General features: G+C 45.0%; 1 protein-coding gene across 1 annotated transcript in view; it reads right to left on the bottom strand.

The window, feature by feature from the left end:
* Positions 1–12,408, bottom strand: part of ING3 (inhibitor of growth family member 3) — a 28,188-nt gene extending 15,780 nt beyond the window's left edge. Inside the window, exons 1-3 of the mRNA XM_089672108.1 lie at positions 12,253–12,408; positions 12,042–12,113; positions 2,016–2,116 (exon numbers count right to left, since the gene is read on the bottom strand). Of these exons, the coding sequence (XP_089528234.1) occupies positions 2,016–2,116; positions 12,042–12,113; positions 12,253–12,280 (201 nt within the window). The 5' untranslated portion in view covers positions 12,281–12,408. The remainder of the gene's footprint in view (positions 1–2,015; positions 2,117–12,041; positions 12,114–12,252) is intronic.
* Positions 12,409–21,710: the final 9,302 nt, after the last annotated feature.

Here is a 21,710-nt window from a genome sequence, read left to right as displayed (position 1 = left end):
AGAAGGGCAGGGGGGAATGAGAGGGCGGGCGGGGTGGTTGTGGCAGCCAAAAAGGCCCTTACCTGCTGCAGGCCTCCCCCAGCCTTGACAGATCTGCCTCCATCCTTGCCGCGAACTCCCCCTTGGTGCGGCTGTTTTGCAGGGCTTAGCGGGCTCCGCCCTCTCCCTGGGGTCCTCATGCGCCGGCCTCCCTCTCACGGCCGCCGGTGGAAGAAGCGGCCGTGGTGTGGGCGAGTTCTACGGCCCGCCGCCCATAGCCCACATGGCGGCAGCGCCGCTTCCTGTTCCTGCGCCGGAAGTGACGTCACTTCCCGGCGCCCGGAAATGACGCGACTCCGGCGTCCTCCCGACCACCGTCCATGCTGCAGAGATCCCGGAAAAGGTAAGCTCACCTCAGCCCAAGGGAAAGGCAATCCTGCCCAGGTCGGCGTAGCGGGCTCTGCCCCCCTGGAGAGCCCCGCTAGGACCATTTGGGGTCTGTCACCCCCATCCCAGAGGGGTTTACACGAAGGGGACCTGACTGAAGCCCCCTCACAAGGCCCCTGCCTTGCTTAGAAAAGGAGGAAAGGGGGGCCTCAGCCAGGGGGCCTCTGTACCTCGCCAGGTGGCCCTAGAAAAATAACAAAACGGGCGTAGCTCACTCCTGGCCTGAGGAAACACTAATACTGAGGGTCCCCTGGGAGAGAGGCTACTTATAGAGGAAAAAGGTGGAGCGGGTGTTTCCTGGGAGGAGCCTATCTCTCAAGTGAGCTGTCCTAGAAGATGACTCGGGAAAACACATTGAATATTGCTAGTGGCTATAGCTGTTGGCAATAATTGCATGCTAGAAATCTGACAGGCTGGTTGTAACCAAGTCAATTGATGGATCGAATTGGTTACAATCAGATGTCCCTGCTGAATTGGCCGAGATTCAGATTATCTATGGCCGGATTCAAACTAACAATGAGTACTGCATAAGTTTTACAAAGACTGTAGATAGTCTATTGTTTTCAGTCAGAAAGACTCTAGTAGGTGCTCAGTGAGAAAGTTTTAACAGGGCTCAACCAAGAAGCTACTTACAAATTTACTGAGCAAATAAGGCTGCCCTCACACACACACACAGGAGAAGCTATGCATATAAAGATTTGAATACACAAACACTGAAAATCTCTTTCACATGCAAATAAAAAAATACAAAGACTATAGTTATTCTTTAAATAGTAAATGATGACCTCAATAAATACAAGTTCCAAGGCACCCAAAAAGCAGTGTCATTAAGTACAGGGGTTAGACAAAAAAAACATAGAAACACTATGGAAATCCCATGAAGACTGAGATTGAGCACTGCAGTCACTTTTGCAGCAGTTTTCATATTCCAGGTCATAATCCTGCCCTTTTGTCTCTTTCTGCCAGTTGCCCATATCAACTGTGTCTATCAGACAATGTTTTCCCAGATATTGTATATGCTGTCATAACCGTTGAAACTGTACCTTCCGACATGGCAAATAATTAGCAACTTCAGTCACAGAGGCACCAGCTAAGTGGGCACCAACAATTTGCCCTCCTTGAAGCTCAGTAAGCTCTGACAGGACTCCGTATTACTAGCAGCGCAAGCAGTGAATGACGAAAGTGAGGCTTCCCACCTATTAGCTAGGTGTCTCATCACACAGCAGAAGCAAAAGAGTGTTACATCACTTCTTTCAACATTGAAATATGCAGTCACTTTCACACTTGCAAATCATGCAGTGTTTCAATTTTAATGTCTAACACCTGGATATCATCAGTAACAACTTCAAATACAAACTTACATTACCTGCAAAACAAGTACATTTTAAAGAACAGTTTCACCTTTTGTTACTGCACCCGTATATAGAGTAACATGCTCCAGCAAATGTGATAGTTATCATTCACGGCATGCCTTGAATGTAATTGTTTTGGGAAACCGTTAAATCGTTGGGTTTAGTTCCATTTCAGCAATTTGCAGGTACCCAGCCTACTGCAAAAGTCTCTTTCGCAACATATAACCTACAGCTTACTTTTTTAATAGCCGTCATTTGTTCTTCCCTCCATTCAGGTTTGTTCTTCTTGGCATTAGAAAAAAATTCTCCAACTCGCTGTTCTAACTGGTCCATTGCATCTACATTATAAATATAATGAAAAGTTGATCAAGAAGTAGACAAATTCATATGGGTGCTAAGATGTAACTTTATCAGTGACAATCATTGAGCGTGCAAGGGTAGCCAGTAACAGGCCAAGCCTAACTTTGCAACCATGTTTCATGTTACACTCAAATTTAGGGTGCAATATCAAACACGGTCACATTCCCCACACCTAAATCGCAAGGCTCCTCCCCTTGCAGCAATCTGTTGCCTTTTGAATTCAGCACAGCTGCATCATCCAGCCACTAGGATCTGTGAATGGGAGGCAAGTCCTCTCTGTCACGACAGATGGAGCACAAGTGTGGCACAGTTCTGGGACTGAGAAATGTGGCTCTTATACAGTGAATAAGTACTTATTTCCCACTTTTGGAAAAAAGATCTTCAGTCATTCAGATCTACTCTTGTTTGTCTACTTTGTCTACATCCCTAACAGCTGTACAATGTGAGGAACTAGCTAACATGAAAGATTTTGAATATATATGATTGGACCGTATCCAAACATTTGCTCTCAGTCACACCAAAATTGTACTGAACGTATTTAGATTGATTCTGTAAAATGTTTATTTTCTCTTCTTTCCTATCGTAAAGTGGTTGTAAAGGCTCAACATTTTTACCTTCATACATTCTATGCATGAAGGTAAAAAAAACCTTCTGTGTGCAGCAGTCCCCCAGCCTCCATACATACCAATCGTGATCCACCAATGAGCCTCGTCTCTGATGATTCTCCCTCCTCATTGGCAAAGACAGCAGTGGGAGCCACTGTCAATCACAGCCAGTGAGCCAATGAGGAAAGAGAGGGGGCGGGGCCTAGCCACAGCTCTGTGTGTGAATAAACATGCAGAGTAGTGGCTCGGGAGAGAGCCTACTTGGGTGTCCCCATAGCAAGTTGATTGCTCTGAGGGCACTCGGCAGGAGGGAGGGTCGAGGAGCACTGGCGGGGGACCCAGGAAGAGAAGGATTGGGGCTGCTTACTGCAAGTAAGTATAACATGTTTGTTATTAAAAAAAATTGCCTTTAATAAAACTTTCAGCTGACCATGAATGGGTAGAGTTTCAAACAAAAAATACTTAAGAAAAGAATGTTCCAGGAAAGTCCGTTTTTCTAATCATTAGTGGGCACGTTTCTCCATTTCTGACTGCAGTGGTGAGAAAATTTGAAGGAGCAGGATGGAAAATATTTCTAAAATGAATTTCTAACAGTGTATGTGTTTTTATTTTGTTCGGCAAAGTCCATTAATTCCAAAATTCCATTAATTCCAAAATCAAATGAAATCTTTCAAGCGACATTCAAATGTTCTGAGAATTTTTGCATGAATTTTCAGCATAAGACTTTTCATTCAAAATTCTATTTATCTATGGCCATCTATAGTTACACATTTCTTTACAGTCCAACACCAAGCAACTAAAAAAAATAATCCCTCCAGCTTTAGTCACATCACTCTTATCTATAATGAAGTATGTCCCACCTTGTGAAATCAGCTGGATTCTGATGAAATCTTTACTGCAAGGATGCCTGTCCTCTTCCCGTTTTTGAACTTCTGGTACTGCAATGGTTAACAGCTTGGGGTCTCCAAGCAGAACAGCAGTACAGATCATCCGACAGGGACATGCTCACCCTTTCCTCCATTGTGAAATCTGTCTCACCGATTATACTGCATGTAATATGATCTGTGAAAGGGGAAAAGGCAGCAGTGTGTCACCCCCAGACCATCTGTACTGCTGTTCTGTCTGAAAACCCAACACTGTTATACCTTGCAGTGCTGGAAGTTCAGAGACAAGAAGAGAAAAGGTATACCTGCATTGAAGATTTCTACAGTGAAGATCCAGCTACCTGCACAACATAGGGCATGGCCATTCGTATGAAAATGTTCATCAGTACATTCAATGACTTGATGAATATCTTAGTAAATGTACTTAAAGTTTGCTTTCAACAATCAATTTTGGACCGAATGCACTTTCCTGAACAAAAATAAAAATCATTAACATTGATTTAACCCCACTAACCATTAGAAAACAAATGTCCTTAAAATGAAACTTTTCAAACAAAATTGTACTAGTAAATGGTCAGATTACAGATGTAGGGAGTTTAACTAAATTCCATCTTTGAATTCTGACAAAAGCTCTAACCTCTCTTACTCTATCAAAGAAAAGCATTTTTATTTCAGTCTGTGCTGCTGTTGAAGCTTCCCTCGCTGCTAGTATAACATCAGCAGCGCAGCAAGTAAAGGAAAGGAAAGATTGTCAGATAGAGCCCTGGATAGCAGTAAATCTAACTGGGGTTCTAACCCTGCACAGGTAACAAAATCTAAGAAAAAAAAAAAGTTTTGGCTTGACCTACACTATGACTAAGCTCTTGTGTGGAGTGAAACACATTGGGGCTTTCCTGGCACCTGACTGACCTTTTTGCATTGCATGGCTTTAATACATCAAAATGGACTTTTATGGTAAAAGGCTCTCCTGTTCTTCTTTTGGAATATTCAAAAAGTTATATGTACAGTGGCTCACAACTGTGGAGAGCCAACTCCTGCAACTGGGAGGTAAGAGACAAATTTGCTTTGAATCTAGGAGCCAGCTAAAAAAGTTCAGAGCCAGTTTTTTTTCTGTTTTCTATTAGCATAGTGTGGGTTGTCAGCACCCAGGTCAAGACAGCTTTTGGGTGACAAGCTTCACTTTAGGTGGCACTGAAAATAATGGCACCCGAACCTACGCGTTAAGATTCTGCCGTGATCCCAAAATGCCCAGGTGCGAATGGAGCCGCCCTGGTTCACACATATGCCATTCTGGATGCATTTTCAAACTAACAGATTTGCATGACAGGCTAGCGATTATGTGTTCCTATAGAGGTGGTTCAATAGGAACCACATTGTGTTTTGAGAGCCGTTACGCAGAGGGCCTTTGTTTGTAGTGGTGTGTTCCAGACTTGCAAGTGATAGAACAGAATGGCATGCGAAAATAAATGTTCACATAGGATTGCTTTTGACAGACGTTTTTGCAATAAAGTCAATATGAAGCGTATTTGCATTGAAGTCAATGGGAGGGGTGTTTGCGTTTAAGTCAATGGGAGGCGTGTTTGCATTGAAGTCAATGGGAGGCGTGTTTGCATTAAAGTCAATGGGAGGCGTATTTGCATTGAAGTCAATGGGAGGGGTGTTTGCGTTTAAGTCAATGGGAGGCGTGTTTGCATTGAAGTCAATGGGAGGCGTGTTTGCATTAAAGTCAATGGGAGGCGTGTTTGCATTGAAGTCAATGGATTGTGATTTTGCATTGAAGTCAGTGGGAGGCAGTGTGTGGACACAGGACAATTTCTAGTCGCCACTGCGTTCTGGCGCCTGGGATTTGTTAAGCCCTGGTTTATAGTATACTCTTTAATGTAGTTCAATATGTCTTAGTTTGTTTGGGCCAAGCTGGCCCAAACAAATTATTTCCATTACATAATTATGCAGCCACTGTATGAACTGTAATATACTGTAGCTACATACAGTATGCAGATAGTATTCTGCAGCACCAAGAGTGACTTTACATCTGCTGCTGGAACTAAACAGAGTTGGATTTCCACAAGGCATCATCTGATTGGCCGTGGTTGATTTCAAGGTGTCATCTGCCAGCCTCCCCACATCAGCCAATTAGAAGAAGCCTTTGGCTCATTGATTAAAAATACAAGACTTCTCCCGAATAGCAAAGAAGCACTCAGCCCAACTCTGTTTAGCTCCGGGGACAGGTGGGAAATTGCTCATACTGCTGTGGAACACAGCACCACATGCTGTATGCGGCTAATGCTACTACAGTATATTAAATGGCATATTTATGTAACTGAAATAATTAGCCATATTAAACCATATCAAATTTTTTTGTTAAGTTTTGGACAAAGTAGAGAAGCATTAGGACCTGTCAGGTTTTCTTGCTGTGCCCGTTACGGAGATCCACACTAGTTTACTATTATCATTGGCAATGGAAGTAAAAGAAAATCCCAAATTTTATTATGCCCCAAGAGAGGACTCCTCCATTTGGGACACTGATTCTGGTGACAAGAGATTTCTTGACTTGGCTATGGGACAGAAAGGAAAGGGAAATCTCCTCAATGGGACACAGATGGCAAAAAAATATCATGGGTAATAACCCTCTCTTGCTCTATCCAAAATTTAAAAACAAAGTTTAGCCTTTAGTTCTATTCAAACACTCCTTGACACCATATTACTTGTTCTTCTAGTGCATCTGGCAATCTATCAGCGAGTGTGCATGTATTTTACAAACACAAATGTGACCCATATGTTTGTGTGTTCAGATGGTTATGATCTTGAGACTTGTTTGCCCTGATGTATACAATATGGATTGTGCACCCCATGCAGCCCGCTTCAGCCCGCTGTTGCCTGAAAATGGGTCACAGGAGTGCAGAACGAACTGCACTCCTATGACCCACAGGAGAAGTACAGCCAAAAGAGCTTTGGCTGTATTTCTCCTTTAATGATCAGTAAAATACTTGCATATAGATGCATTTAAACGCTTATAAACGCGTACGTGTGCATAATTTATTTTTCCCCTTTGTTTAGACCTAATTTACGTTCTTACAAACATGTATGCATGCATTTGTATATATTTGGGGACATCTCCCCGAACCCTGGCCCCTCGCCACCTCACCCCTCCTCTAGGGACCCCCCTGCTCCCGCCAGCTGCCGTAACCCCCTCAACCTCATATCTGTGCCCCTTCTCCCCGCATCCATCCCCCCTCTCTCGGTTGCACTCCTGAACGCCCGCTCGGTCTGCAACAAACTTACTGCCATCCATGACCTCTATCTCCCGCTCCCTTAACCTCCTAGCCATCACCGAAACCTGGGTACAGGCCACTGACTCCACCTCCCCTGCGGCACTCTCCTATGGAGGTCTCGTCTGGTCCCATTCACCAAGACTGAGCGGTCACAAAGGTGGTGGGGTCGGCCTGCTCCTATCACCGCTGAGCACCTTCCAGGTCCTCCCTAATCCTCCCTCCCTAACTTTCTCCTCCTTCGAGGCTCACTGCATCCGGCTCTTCTCACCCACCCCCCTAAGGATCGCAGTGATCTACAGGCCTCCCGGATCCATACCCCGCTTCCTGGATGACTTCGCTGCCTGGCTTCCCTTCTTCCTCTCCTCTGAGCTACCAACCATCATCCTCGGGGACTTCAATATCCCCATCAATGACAACAGCCCGGCTACTTCCCAATTCCTCCACCTAACCTCCTCCTTCGCGCTCACACAGCACACTCAATCCTCCACCCACATCATTGGGAACACCCTGGACCTCGTCTTCTCCCACCTCTGTACCCTCAACCAGTTCTCTAACACCCCCTTCCCTCTCTCCGACCACCACCTCCTCACGTTCTCCATCTCCCCTTCCCCTAACTCCCCCCCCCCAGAGCGCCAAACCATCACCAGCCGCAACCTTCGCAACCTGAACCCGGCCCCCCTCCACTCAGCTGCCGACCGCCTACACGACAGCATCCTTCCACTGTCTTGTCCTGACCTAGCCACCACCGCGTACAACGACTCACTATCAGCTACCCTAGACTCTCTGGCACCCCTAACCACACGCAACATCAAACCCAGACCGCTCCAACCATGGCAGAACGACCACACTAAATGCCTCAAACGTCGCAGTCGTGCGCTGGAGAGACTATGGCGCAAAACCAGGTCCCCCCGTTCATTCTCCCTCTACAAATCTGCCTTCCTCACTTACACCTCCTCCCTCCACGCCGCCAAGCAGGCCTACTTCGTAAACCTGATTAACACCCTCTCCTCCTGCCCTCGCCGACTCTTCTCCACCTTCAACTCCCTGCTCTCTCCCCCCCCTCCTCCACTCAGTACCTCACTCACCGCCCACGAGATTGCCACTCATTTCCACAATAAAATTGATGCAATCCGTCAGGACATAGTCAACTCGCAATCTACCTCCCCACCTAGCCTCCCCCCCCCTATCTCCCCCTCATCTCTTCCCTCCTCTGACCTCGCAACCGCACTGCCCCCCTCCACACCCAAGACCCCGCTTACCGTAACCCCACCAGCTCTGCACTCCTTCAGCCCCGCTACCACTGAGGAAGTCACCAGGGTCTTCTCTGAAGCCCGCCTCACTACCTGCCCCCTAGACCCTATCCCCTCTCGACTCCTCCAGTCACCCCCCTCTTCCCTCATCTGCTCCCTCACCCACATCTTCAATCTCTCCCTCTCTACCGGCGTATTCCCCTCCCCCCTAAAGCATGCGCACATCACCCCCATACTCAAAAAGCCCTCCCTGGACCCCTCTGACCCAAACAACCTCAGACCCATCTCCCTGCTGCCACTCACTTCCAAACTCCTGGAGCGCTTAGTCTACAACCGCCTAAGCGCCCACCTAACTGACAACAACCTCCTTGATCCACTACAGTCCGGCTTCCGTCCCCTACACTCCACCGAAACTGCCCTCCTCAAAATCACCAACTACCTACTAACCGCCAAAGCCAAAGGCGACTACTCTGTCCTCCTCCTCCTGGACCTCTCCGCGGCCTTCGACACAGTTGACCACCCCCTCCTCCTTAATAAACTATTCTCCCTTGGCATCAGAGACACCGCTCTCTCCTGGTTCTCCTCTTACCTATCCCGACGCTCCTTCAGCGTTTCCTACAATGGTGCCACCTCCCCTTCCCTCCCCCTCTCTGTTGGGGTCCCCCAGGGCTCTGTCCTTGGACCCCTTCTCTTCTCCATCTACACCTCCTCCCTTGGCAAACTCATACACTCCCACGGCTTCAACTACCATCTCTATGCTGATGACACTCAAATTTACCTCTCCACCCCTCACCTCACCTCCACTTTCTCCGCCCGCATCACTCACCTCCTAAACGACATCTCTGACTGGATGTCGCTCCATTTCCTCAAACTCAACCTCTCCAAAATCGAGCTTCTCGTCTTCCCTCCTGCCCGCGCCCCCCCCCCCCATCCTATCCATCACTACTAACATCACCACCATCAATCCCGCCCCGCAAGCCAAAGTCCTTGGGGTCATTCTGGACTCTAACCTCTCCTTCCAACCTCATGTCAAATCACTGACAAACACATGCAGGCTCCACCTCCGCAATATCGCCAAAATACGCACCTTCCTTACCCCAGACACCGCTAAACTACTTGTGCACTCCCTGATTATCTCACGCCTTGACTACTGCAACTCCCTCCTCACCGGCCTACCCCAGTGCAAACTCTCCCCGCTTCAGACCATCCTGAACTCAGCTGCCAGACTCATCCACCTCACCAGCCGCTCCACCTCTGCCACCCCCCTCTGCCTCTCCCTCCACTGGCTCCCTATCGCCCAACGCATCAAATTCAAACTACTCACTCTGACCTACAAAGCCATTCACAACACTGCCCCTAACTACCTCACCGACCTGATTCCCAAGTACCACCCTACCCGTACCCTTCGCTCTTCACAGGACCTCCTTCTATCTTGCTCCCTGGTCTCCTCCTCACACGCACGTCTGCAAGACTTCTCCAGGTCCTCCCCCATCCTCTGGAACTCACTACCCCAATCTATCAGACTGTCACCTTCCCTTCTCACCTTCAGGCGCTCCCTGAAAACCCACCTCTTCAGGGAAGCCTACCCCACCCTCACCTAACTGCTGCTCTCCTTCATTCCTCCTACCACTCCATCCCCCACAGCCACTTCCTCCTGTACCACTACCCCCTCCCTCCCAGATTGTAAGCTCGAAAGAGTAGGGCCCTCTTACCCCTCGTGTGCTGTTCGTAGCTGCTGTAATGTTTCATGTATTGTCCCCCCCTCTATTGTACAGCGCTGAGCAAACCCTTTGGCGCTATATAAACTCAATGTAATGTAATGTAATGTAATTTGTATGCGTCAATTGCGTGTTCTTGGATGCAGATTTTTGGATTCTGTGCTAGGGATCTGAATGCAGTGCATGTTTACACACCTGAGTAAATGGCTTCATTGAAAACAATGTAGCTGTGATCAGATCCGTACTTAAAAAAACGTTGTATAAGAATTCTTTATGGCCATGTGAATGAAGCCTTAGGCTACTCTCACGCTGATCAGTGGAAAAACTGCATATGCGTTTCTGCCATATTTGTAAAAGAACATGTGACTGAAAAAACACACCAAAAATGCACCGCAGGTGTATTTTTTTTAATGGCTGTGTGAATGAAACCTTAGGCTACTTTCACACCAATCTGTGGAAAAAGTGCATATGCATTTTTAAAAGGATATGTGGCTCAAAACATGCACCAAAAATGCAACGCAGATGCATTTTTACCACATTTGCCATTGATTCGAATGGAAGGTACGTTTTTGATGCAGCTTTTTTAAACTACACCAAAATGCAGCAAGCAGGGTTTTGAAACACACACTGGACCCACAATGGTTCAGTGTGAAGAGTTCCAGAGGAATAAATGGTCACCTTTTTCTTCTGCTTTTTGTTTTAACGTAAAAGGTGGGTGAAAAATGGATCAGTGTGAAGGCAGCCTTATGCAGGCCATAGATGGGTCGAAAATTGGGCAATTTTTCAGCCGAAAAAAAAAAAAAAAAAAAAAAAAAAATCGGCCGATTTTCGCACCGTTAATGGGTTAATTAGTTGGCCGTTTTTCTGGATTTTGTCAGATTTTTTTGATAGGTAAAGTTGGAGAAAAAAAATCGGCCGATTTTCACAGCAATGATGGGCAAATCGGCCGATCTTTTTACCGATAAAAAATCTGCGCATGAGCTGTGACCTGCAAGCAAAAAAAAGAGAAAGAAGAAGAGAAGTAGAGAAAGAAGAAGAAGAGGAAGCAGGGAAAGAAGAAGAGGAAGAAGGGAAAGAAGAAGAGGAAGAAGGGAAAGAAGAAGAGGAAGAGAAAGAAGAAGAGGAAGAGAAAGAAGAAGAGGAAGAGAAAGAAGAAGAGGAAGAGAAAGAGGAAGAGAAAGAGGAAGAGAAAGAAGAAGAGGAAGAGAAAGAAGAAGAGGAAGAGAAAGAAGAAGAGGGGAGAGAAAGAAGAAGAGGGGAGAGAAAGAAGAAGAGGGGAGAGAAAGAAGAAGAGGGGAGAGAAAGAAGAAGAGGGGAGAGAAAGAAGAAGAGGAGAGAGAAAGAAGAAGAGGAGAGAGAAAGAAGAAGAGGAGAGAGAAAGAAGAGGAAGAGAAAGAGAAAGAAGAAGAGGAGAGAGAAAGAAGAAGAGGAGAGAGAAAGAAGAGGAAGAGAAAGAGAAAGAAGAAGAGAGAGAAAGAAGAGAAAGAGAAAGAAGAAGAGACAGAAGAAGAGAAAGAGAAAGAAGAAGAGAAAGAAGCAGAAAAAGAATAAGAATTCCAGTCCGCTATTATATTTGACATTAAAAAGTATTGCGGTTGCAACAATGTATCTATTTGTATCTGAAAAAACCATCTGTATCCAAATACAAATAGATACAATGTTGCAATCGCAATACTTTTTAATGTCAAATATAATAGCGGGGCTCTCTGCAGGGACAAAAGTAATTAAATGCCGGCCGTAGATGGGAAGAAAATCGGCTGGTTTTTTTTACTGTTGATGGTAACGTCGGCCTATTGAACAATCGATTTTTCGTTTGTTAAAAAACCGTCCGGTTTTCTCCCCGTCTATGGCCAGCATAACTCTGATTGCAGTGGCCAGATGATTATGAGCCCTAATAGAAGGATATGTGCATGTCAGATGGGTTCACATAAGGTTGCTGCTTGTACTGGATGTTATGCAGGGTTGTACTGATGTCAATGAATAGGGCACGCCGCTGCCCCCTGCTGTTGACGCCTAGTATTGCACCAGCCCAGCAGGAAGCCGGTAACCCCAGGCAGCGGCTCTCCCGTCGTCTTAGTCACACAATGATATAGAGCACTAGAGCGCCGGCCCTCCGCTACCACCGGCTGTCCGTGCTTAGCAGGCGGCCTTGACGAGCTGAGCTGCTCACGTACTCTGCACCTGCAGGTCCATCTCCCGCATTTCCGTAAACCTGTCGCGCAGATCCATGGGAAGCTGCTCGATCACTGCGGAGAGACAGGAGGGGAGGGAGAGACACAGAGGGCGGTTATTAGGCGGCGCCACTCCCGTCCACGTACAAAGAGCCCGCATCCCACCGCACTCAGAGCTCCCCGCGCCGCCATGGCGCCCTACTCCCCCACTCACTCTCCAGGTAATCCTCCAGGTACAGCATCTTGTCCTCTTAGGGCGCCTTCAACACAACAGCGGCGGTTTATTTCTCCGAGACAAGATGGCGCCTGGTCTGCAACACTAAAACACGGGGCGGGAGGAGAGGGCCGATGGGGGCACCTCTGATTGGCTGCATGGGGTGATGACTGAGGGACCGCACAGGCTTCTGGGAGATGTATTTCGGAGGGCGGGAGAGAGAGCGCGCGGAGTTTTCTCTGTCAGGGAGTACCACATCGTATAGTTCGTGGAGTGTGAGGAGAAATCAGAGCTAGGATGCCGCACAGGCCTCCATATTTAGTCATTATTATTCTGCAGGCTTAAGCAGGCCATAGACGGGTTGAAAACCGGCCTTTTTTTTTTTTTTTTTTAAAACAAAAAAATCGGTCATTCAATGGGCTGACGTTACCACCATTGGTAAAAAGAAAAATCGGCTGATTTTTGTCCCGTCTACGGCCGGCAAATATAATAGCGGTCTCCCTGCAGAGAGCTCCGCTGTTATAGTTGACATTTAAAGTATAGCAAAGTTGCAACATTGTATCTATTTGTATCCATTTCAGATTCAGATGTTTCTATTCAGATACAAATAGATACAATGTTGCAACCTTTATACTTTTAAATGTCAAATATAATAGCGGAGCTCTCTGCAGGGACACACCGCTACTATTCTTGCCATTTAAAAGTATTGAGGTTGCAACATTGTGTCCATTTATATCCGAATAGAAACATCTGAATCCGAAATGGACACAAATAGATACGAATGTTCTTTTTCTTTGTCTTCTTTTCCTTCTTCTTGCAGGTCACGGCTCGTGCGCATTTTTTTTAAATCTGTAAAAAGATCAGCCGATTTGCGCATCATTGCCGTGAAAATCGGCCGATCGTCAAAATCGGCCGTTTTTTTTTTCCCACCGTAACCGCTTTAAAAAAAATGTGTCAAAATCACGAAAAACAGCCAACAAATTCACCCACTAACGATCCAAAAATCGGCCGATTACTTTTCTGCGATCAAACAAAATTTCAGCCAGTATATGTGATTATCGTTCAGAAATTACATTAATTTTAAACTTGAATGTTAGAAGCAAAAGACAATTTTCAAATGACATTCGTCCATTCACCGAATGTTCAAAGAATTCTTGTACGCATATTCCCGTCTGAAAATCTACGTGTGTATGGCCAGCTTAATGCTGTGGTGTGAACAGGGCACATAGTAAACAATTAATTTTGCTGTGCCCTTTCAGAATGCAGGCAGGAAAACTGATGTTATGCACGATGGTGTGAATGAGCCCTTAAAGCAGTGGTCTCCAAACTGCAGTCCTGGGGCGGGTGTGGCCCTTTGCTTGCCTATATCTGGCCCTTGAGGCATTTTTCCTCACACTGATCTTAACAATGAGGCATAATTCCTGCTTGATATCAACCATGGAGCACTGTCATTCCTATTGACAGGCACTTTTTCTTCTACTGACACTAATGGAGACACTATTCCTCCAACTCACATCAATGATGGTGAACAAAAGATGGAAAATTGTTCACTCCCACTGGGCACAGTCTGGCCCCCCTAAAGTTTGAAGGATGGTAAACTGGCCCTTTGTTTAGACAGTTTGGAGACCTCTGCCTTGAAGTGTTACTAAGTCCACAACAGTAGAATCAGTCTGTATATGCAGTAAAGCAACCTTTTTCAACCAGGGTGCCTTCAGGTAATTGGCTATGTGGAAGAGGGGATTCCCCCTCGAAATGCGTCAGCATGTTCTGAATGTCCATCTGTGTATGGGACTTGCACAGTACTCTGGACCATTGAGGGTCATGAAATGCTTGTTTTTACTTGGCGTTTATGAGAATACATCTGTTGCTTCCAAATAAAAGTTTTGTGTGTATGAATAATGTGCAAGGCTTGTGCACCCTTTTTTCTTATCTTACAGTGCCTCCAGGGATGCCTTGGCAAAATGCCTAAGGCTAGGTACACACGAGCCCACACACTGCGGGCATCGATGTAATTCCTGCTGCTTCAACCACAAACCATTTCTCTTGCGAGATGCTGGGGGGTGCCATTCAAAATGAATAGCACTCCCACTCATCTCATCCTGCAGCATGATATCAGCACAGAAACTGCATGGTCAAAAAGACCATGAGGTTTCCATGGAGATGCGTTTTGGAAAAGGTGCATGCATTTTTTTCTTGTAAAACGAAAGCCTTACGCCCTGCATTAGTGTGAAGCTGGCCTAAAAGTGCCCAACAATTGCATAAAAGCCAGCAGGTGGATCAACCCTGCCTTTTAGTTGCACAAAGCCACAGGTTTGGTATTCACCATTACAACTTAGCTGCTGGCATCCTAACAACCAATGACATCATTGGTTGATAGGGAGAACATTGGACACCTGCACAGCATCTTTGTTTTCTCCTTTGTCAGCACTGATGCCAGATTAGCTGAGTGAGGGAGAATACTAGTCAGTACCAGTGTGCAAAGGTGTATTTGCTTTGGAAGAATAAATCACCTCTAGTATTGGGTGTCCTACATATGTGGATGTTATGTTATGTTAAACTATTAGATTTGTTCTTTACATTTTAAAATGGGGTGCTTCAAGATGTGCAGAACTTCAAAAGGTGAATGCAAGGGTCATGGGTTTAGTAACACTTTGACCCTCTTAAGTTTTTTGCCAAGTGCTACATCCATGTGCATGTGTGGTGCTTCCCCATTAGCTTGAAATGTTGGGTTTGCATGTTCTTTAACCAGTCTGGCTCTAGAGCAAATTTTTGTTAAATTTTTGCACACAGTTAAAACTTCATTTTGCATCATAAAATTACTTACCCCCCCCCCCCCCCAGAACATTATATATTTTGTGGAAGCAGAGACTGTATGTTGCACAATATTTGCGTGACTGTTTATCAGACACATTTTCAGTAAATATCGAATAAAATGAATATTGGTGCAAACAAATACGCTATATACAATACATGAAAATTGAATATGGGGTTGCGTTAACTAAATGGGTACCAAACATGCTAAGTCTTAAAATTGCATGTGTGCAGTATATCGCAAAAAAATACGGTAACCCAAAAACTCCATGAATGACATGTTGAAAGCCTTTACAACTAATCAGTTTAGAGTTAACCATGGGCTCTTGTGCTAGAATTATCACTCTCACTCTGACCTCTGCAATCCCTAACGTGTTGTTTGACCACGGTTTAAATACACTTGCACACCCTGGATGTACGTTTGTGGATGTGTACAGGGCAGTAGGGTTATAGTTATTTTTTTTTTGTGTACATTTTATTATAATTTCATTTTCTTTTAACTTTTTTTTTCATGAGAAATAATTGCAATCCCTGATCCTTATGCACAGGGTCAGGGGGTTACCTAGGCGAAAGGTAAACACAGACTGGTCTGTTCAGTGTAGCGCATGTGCAGCCCCAGACATCTCATTCAAAATAAACTGCAGGCTCTACTCCTGGAGGTGCCCTTCTGTCAATTACTTTGTTTCAACATTGCAACCATACTTTCCCCAGAACCCAAAGACTTTTTTCCCCGGAAGCTGCTTGGTGGGTCATAGGAATAACGCTGCCAGATCACTAATCGGCATCTTTTAGCCCTGGTTCACACTAGCCGAAACCCTGCAGGCTGGATGCAGGTGTAGGAACAGCTGCATCATGTTTCTCTTGCAAGAGGTGCAGGGGTGCCATTTATTCTGAACAGCACCCCCGCGTATCTCATCCTGTAGTGCAGGTGTGGGAACCACTTGGAAAACGCATGGAAAATAAGAGCATGTGGTTTCCCTGCGGATGCATTTGGAAAAGGTGCACATACCTTTTCCTTGCATGAAACTCAGGCACAGCAGCCCCTTGCCTGCACACGGCTAGCACTAGTGTGAACCGGGCCTTATGGCCAGAACGTCTGGGATGTGCATGGCTGTGGGGGTGTCCGTGTGGCCCCCTGAAAACAGCTGGTAAAGTGCATGGGTGCATCCAGGCAGCCCCATGGAGGCTAAAGTCATTAGGGGGGTGCAAATTGTTTTTTTAAAACGAATGATGCGGTATTTCCTTTGAAGGGAAACTTGTTTGGATCTAGTCTTAAGTCTATCTTACTAAGATCTTTGCAGAAAAAGCCATTTATAAACCTGAAGGAAAGCCTGATGGTAAATCTGCTAAGGTCCACAAGGCTGAAGGCAAAAGGGACATGCTCTTTGCTTCAACCCCTTTTAATGACAACTATGCCAAGATGGGGGTAGGGGGAATAATTTTCTTAGCTCTAGCTGTTGCTGGTAAAATAACGGAGAGCCTCTACATCTGCCAGAATATCAGGGAGGGTTACAAGTCAGAATTCTCCCACCTTCCTCCTAGTAGGTTTTATGTCACCAGCTTGCCGAGAGAGCCAGTGAGGATGGTAGGAATGTTGGAGTTGGTGTCTCAAAGGGTGAGGGAAGAAATCATTGTTTAGATCCCAGCATAAGAGATTTCAGGGTTTTTATTCCCCTATGTTTATTGTCCAGAGATTTTCAGGGATATTTTGAATGATCATCGATTTTAAACTCTGGAAGACATTTCTAGTCTACAAGAGATTTCATATGGAGAATATTTACTCTGTGAGAAATCTGATCATGCGGGAAGCCTTTTTGGTGTCACTGGACCTCCAAGATTCATATTTCCTTGTCCCTATCCACTAGTCGTGTCAAAAGTTCCTCAGGTTTGCCATTCAAACAGAACAAGGACTTCAACACTCTCAGTTCAAGGCCCTGCCTTCTGGTCTTTCAGCAGCCCCCAGAGTTTTTACCAAGATCGTGGCTCAGGTTATGGCTTTTTTCCGTGTAAGGGAAATTTAAGCAATTCCTTACTTGGACAATTTCTTAATTTTTGTTTTTTCACAGAGCAGTCAGGATCTTTCCCAGGGCCTGCAGTTGGTCCTTCAGACCTTTGCTGGGATGATGAATAAATCAAGAAAGTCTGTCTCTGGCCCAGGAGATGGTGTTCCTGGGGTACAATAAGATATACCTGTTCTCAAATCCCCATAGCTTGTACATGCATATAATTTATCAGGTGCTGAAGGGGAGTGACAACATGTTAACACTATAAATTCTGGATGAACCCTCTTCAGACTGCTATATACCTTTTCTAGCAAACTTTGCAATAAAAAAAAAACAGATTTTTAGTTCACACGTATAGCAATGTATATTTAATAAGGCCATCTGCGTCAGAGTAATCCCTTTATAGCCACTGTTACTCTACTCTGAAAATACTGCTGTGGACACAATGCCAATGTGGGGCAAAGCTACTAGGTTCAGGTCTTGCCGCTGAACTGCAATGCAACAGAATTAGTTGCATTTGATATAAGTGTGTATGTGTTTTCCTGATCTTATTCTCAGACTTACTAATATATATATATATATATATATATATATCTGTTTGTCTTGGAGACCCATCACATTTGTTTGAGGGGATACTTCTTAAATAAATGTCGCTGGATACAATGGTAACATGGATACCATTGTTGTATTCCAGTTGACAGTTGCATCAGTTTATTGTTCTGTAACCATGGCTAAACATATCTTGACTTTTTGACATATATATAACCTATGGCATTTGATACAATAGTGCCATCTAGAGGGTGAATTGGAGAGTATTTACCTATATTTGACATTGTATTAAGGTAGAAAAGGATACACCCATGTGGGATTGGCTACCCAAAACTTTTCAACTAAAAGGTTGTCAGGTTAAGGTGACAGAGACAGTTCTAATATGACTTAACACCAAGGAAGATCTCTGACAGAAGTTTTTTGCCCAATCTCCTGCAATTGCTGTAGAGTAAGCCTGGGTCTTCACATTGTCCAATGGAGAGCGTGAACCCACTCTAGCCTGAGTTAAGTAACCTTTTGGCATATTTCCATTGTATACAGACTTGCTTTTTTGCTAGGAAGTAGGTAGCAATTTGCTTGTGTATATATATCAGCCAGTCTTATACTGGTTTTCCTATATTTGTAATAGTTTCTGTCTGCAGCATTTTCATTTACTAAAAGCACATTTATACACTACAGAGGTCTAAGTTTTCTTACTTATAATGCAAAGTAACCTTTTATTAGACAACAAAGCAAAACAATTGAGAGGCTTGCCCAGGGTTTGCACAAAAGTTCAACTGAAGCAGACCTGTTTTCTGTGTTGTGTTCTTTGGCTTGTGCTAATTAAAATGCTGCATAAGCTGTTTAGGTAAAACAAGGCTGCAGGGATTTCTGGTGACCAGGAAGCAGAATGCACTCTCCAGCCCTAGGCCAGAAACAATGAGTGGATGCCTCTTTCTAAGGAATTTGCAAAATATGCTTCTCCTTTGAATAAGACCTGGGGTGATGAAGTCTCAGATCATTTTGTAGATTTTAGCCTTGAGGGGTTTTACTTAAGTAAAGCAGAGAAAAGGACAGTGTCCAGAGTGGGTTGGTACTTCATGCTCCCTATACTGCATCACAAAGGAGGGAAAAGGCAGAGGTTGAAATTAAGGCATTAAAAGACCAGCTAGCAGTTGCTTCAGTGTGTACTGCAAGTTGGACTGTTGATTTTCAAAAGCTGTGCAACCCTCATGACCAAGTAAATAATGCCTTAAGGAAAAAGAAGGGCTGTAAACCTGTTAGTAAAGCCAGGGCATGTGCCATTGTCGCATCCCAAAACTGCTTGTGAGGATGTGCTCTCCTCAAATGACAGGGAGGATGAGGAGATAGTTTGATATTTCTGATAGTGATCTAGTGGGAAAGAAAGTGTGCCAGACCTCACTGATTGATTACTAAGGGAGAGGTTATGGCAGATGGGAGGTGCATTACCACAACCCTAGAGATGTGGAATTCGAAGAAGTAAAGGTGTTTACACAAACTGATCTCCATGAGTTGGCAAAACAATACAAACAGAGGTATGGGGAACCCCTATTGAGTTGGCTCCTGTGTTCATGGAATGAAAGGGCAGAAAGTGATGTTTTGTCAGACAAGGAAGCAGTCGCTATGGGAGTGTTAACCCATGATCCACAACTGCGTCAGGCTATGCAGAAAGCCTGAAAGTTTACTGTGAATTTTTCACTGTTAGACCTTGGTTGACCTATTGTTGGTTGACCTATTAAAGGCAGTGGTGTAAACAGTGGGGAAATTGGTCAGGATTAGGAACACTACTAGTGAAGATAACAGCCTAAAACTGCACATAAACCCAAATCCCTTTATCCTGGGGAGGAATTAGAGAGACTCAGGGGAAATGGGAGGTTCCTTGTCCTTTATGAAGGGAAGGTGGGTCTCCTGTGCTAGCAGTGAGGACAATGACATCACAAAGGAGAAGCAATTCATGTAGAAGGTTTGGGAGGGCAAACCACATCAGCAGTTAGGACACGGGTGAAATTGGCTATTGGCAAGGGAGCAGGATTTTGGAGAAATTTTTTTGGTATCAGAAAATACCTTTACCTGAAAATTACCTGAAAATATTCTTGGGATGGAGGTACTTCAAGGTCAGTCAGTTCAGACTGAACGGGGTACATTCATGTGATGGGACATAGAATGACTGTGGATTACACAGACTGTGGTCTAAATAAAGTGGCACCTCCATTGAAGTCAGCTGTACTTGATATGATCTACATCGGGCAGCCTGACCATTTGAAAAATCGGCACTGCCCAAGGGCCCGGGGTCAGTAGGGGGCCCTATGAGATGCCCTTGGTACCTTTTTCATAGGCTTTTTTGAGTTTGGGCAAGGACACAGGGGCCCCATGATCCCCTATTGCCCCGGGGCCCCATGAGTTGTCAGTCCGCCCCTGATCTACATCATTGAGAAAATTACCAAAGAGGCAGGTAAATATCATGTGATAGACCTAGCTAATGCTTTTTTCTCCATTTTAATAGACCCAAAGGGGTTTATTTACTAAAGCTGGAGAGTCCAAAATCAGACTCCCTTCTGCATAGAAACCAATCAGCTTCTAACCTCAGCTTGTTCAATGAAGCTTTGGCAATGAAACCTGGAAGCTGATTGGTTTCTATGCAGAAGGGAGTCTGATTTTGGACTCTCCAGCTTTAGTAAATAAACCCCAAAGTGTCAGGACCAGTTTACCTTTGTGTGGGATGGCCACCAGTACGCTTTCACTGTCCTTCTACAAGGCTGCTTTCATTCTCCAATGATTTGTTGTTTATTTCCTGATATTAAGTACACTGCATCTGAAAGTTGCTGTGTTTCAATACATCGTTGACCTCATGATCTGTGGGATAGAAGATGTAACTGAAGCACTGCACCTGCTGATACAGCACAGGCAGAACAGAGGATGGTCTATCAACAAAGTCCAAGGACTTGCCATACAGGTGAAATTCTTTGTAATGATGTGGACTGGGCAACAGAGGAAAATTCATGAGACAGTTGTGCAAATTATCCATACACTTGTCACCCCTATTACCAAAAAGGAGGCACAGATGTTTATTGGAGTTGTGGGATTCTGGAGATCATTCATCCCACATCTTGGACTGATCGTGAGGCCTATATTCAATGTTACCAGAAATAAGAGTTCTCACGGGGTTCCGAGCAACAGATTGCATTCCTTGCTGCTAAAGAAGCCATTTTGCAGCATCAGGGATTGGGACCTTTGAGACAAGGAGTATCATGTGGATAAGGATGGTACCATATCTTGCATTCTGTGGCAGCCAAATGGGAAAAAAAAAAAAGGACAGAGCAATACCCATTGGATTTTGGTCCTAGCAACTGATAGGCACAGAAAAGATACTCGCCCCTAGACATGTACCTGTTTGGGGCCTACACAGCACTTCAACGTGTAGAAACTATTATGGGAAAGGACCCAGTCACCCTCCATATTGCATAGCCAATAGGGATGTGCGAGAGGTAATGGACTGACCACTAGGGCAACTGTAGCTCAGAACCAGACACTCATGAAATGGAAGTGGTACAAAGAAATAGGGGGTATTTCAGCTAGGGATGTCAGAGACATTTTAAAACAGTTTGCAGGGCTTGTTACATTTACCAGCACCCAGCCAGAAGAATAAATTCCTGTGCTGCAGTCACCCCCCATTCAAGAGCTCCACCTTTTGAGTCTGTCAGAGTCAAGAGAGTCAGCATGGTTCACTGATGGTTCAGCCATAGTCTCCTCACCTGGGTGTCAATAGACATAGGCATCCTACAACCCAAGTACAGAAACCATCCTGTAGGAGACTGGAATTTGAGGGTCCAGTCAATATGCAGAGTTGAAAGCTGTAGTAATGACTCTTCAGGAGGATACTTCTTCCCATGTCACTATCTACACTGACAACTGGGTGGTCTTTAAAGGGCTGACAACTTGGATGCCCACGTGAAAGTCAAATGAATGGATGATTCATGGAAAGGTTGTGTAGGGAGGCAAGGAAGTATGGGGACTACATCTGGAAGCCCACTCCTGTATCATAAAAGTGGGGCATGTTGATGCACATGTGTCCCTAGTCCCAGACTTTAAGAACTA

This window comes from Staurois parvus, unplaced genomic scaffold (assembly GCF_062004578.1).
Source record: "Staurois parvus isolate SC_StPar_1 unplaced genomic scaffold, SC_StPar_1.0 ptg000120l, whole genome shotgun sequence".
Lineage (NCBI taxonomy): Eukaryota > Metazoa > Chordata > Amphibia > Anura > Ranidae > Staurois > Staurois parvus.
The sequence above is the reverse complement of the archived record's forward strand: the minus strand, read 5'-3'. Positions and strand labels throughout refer to the sequence as shown.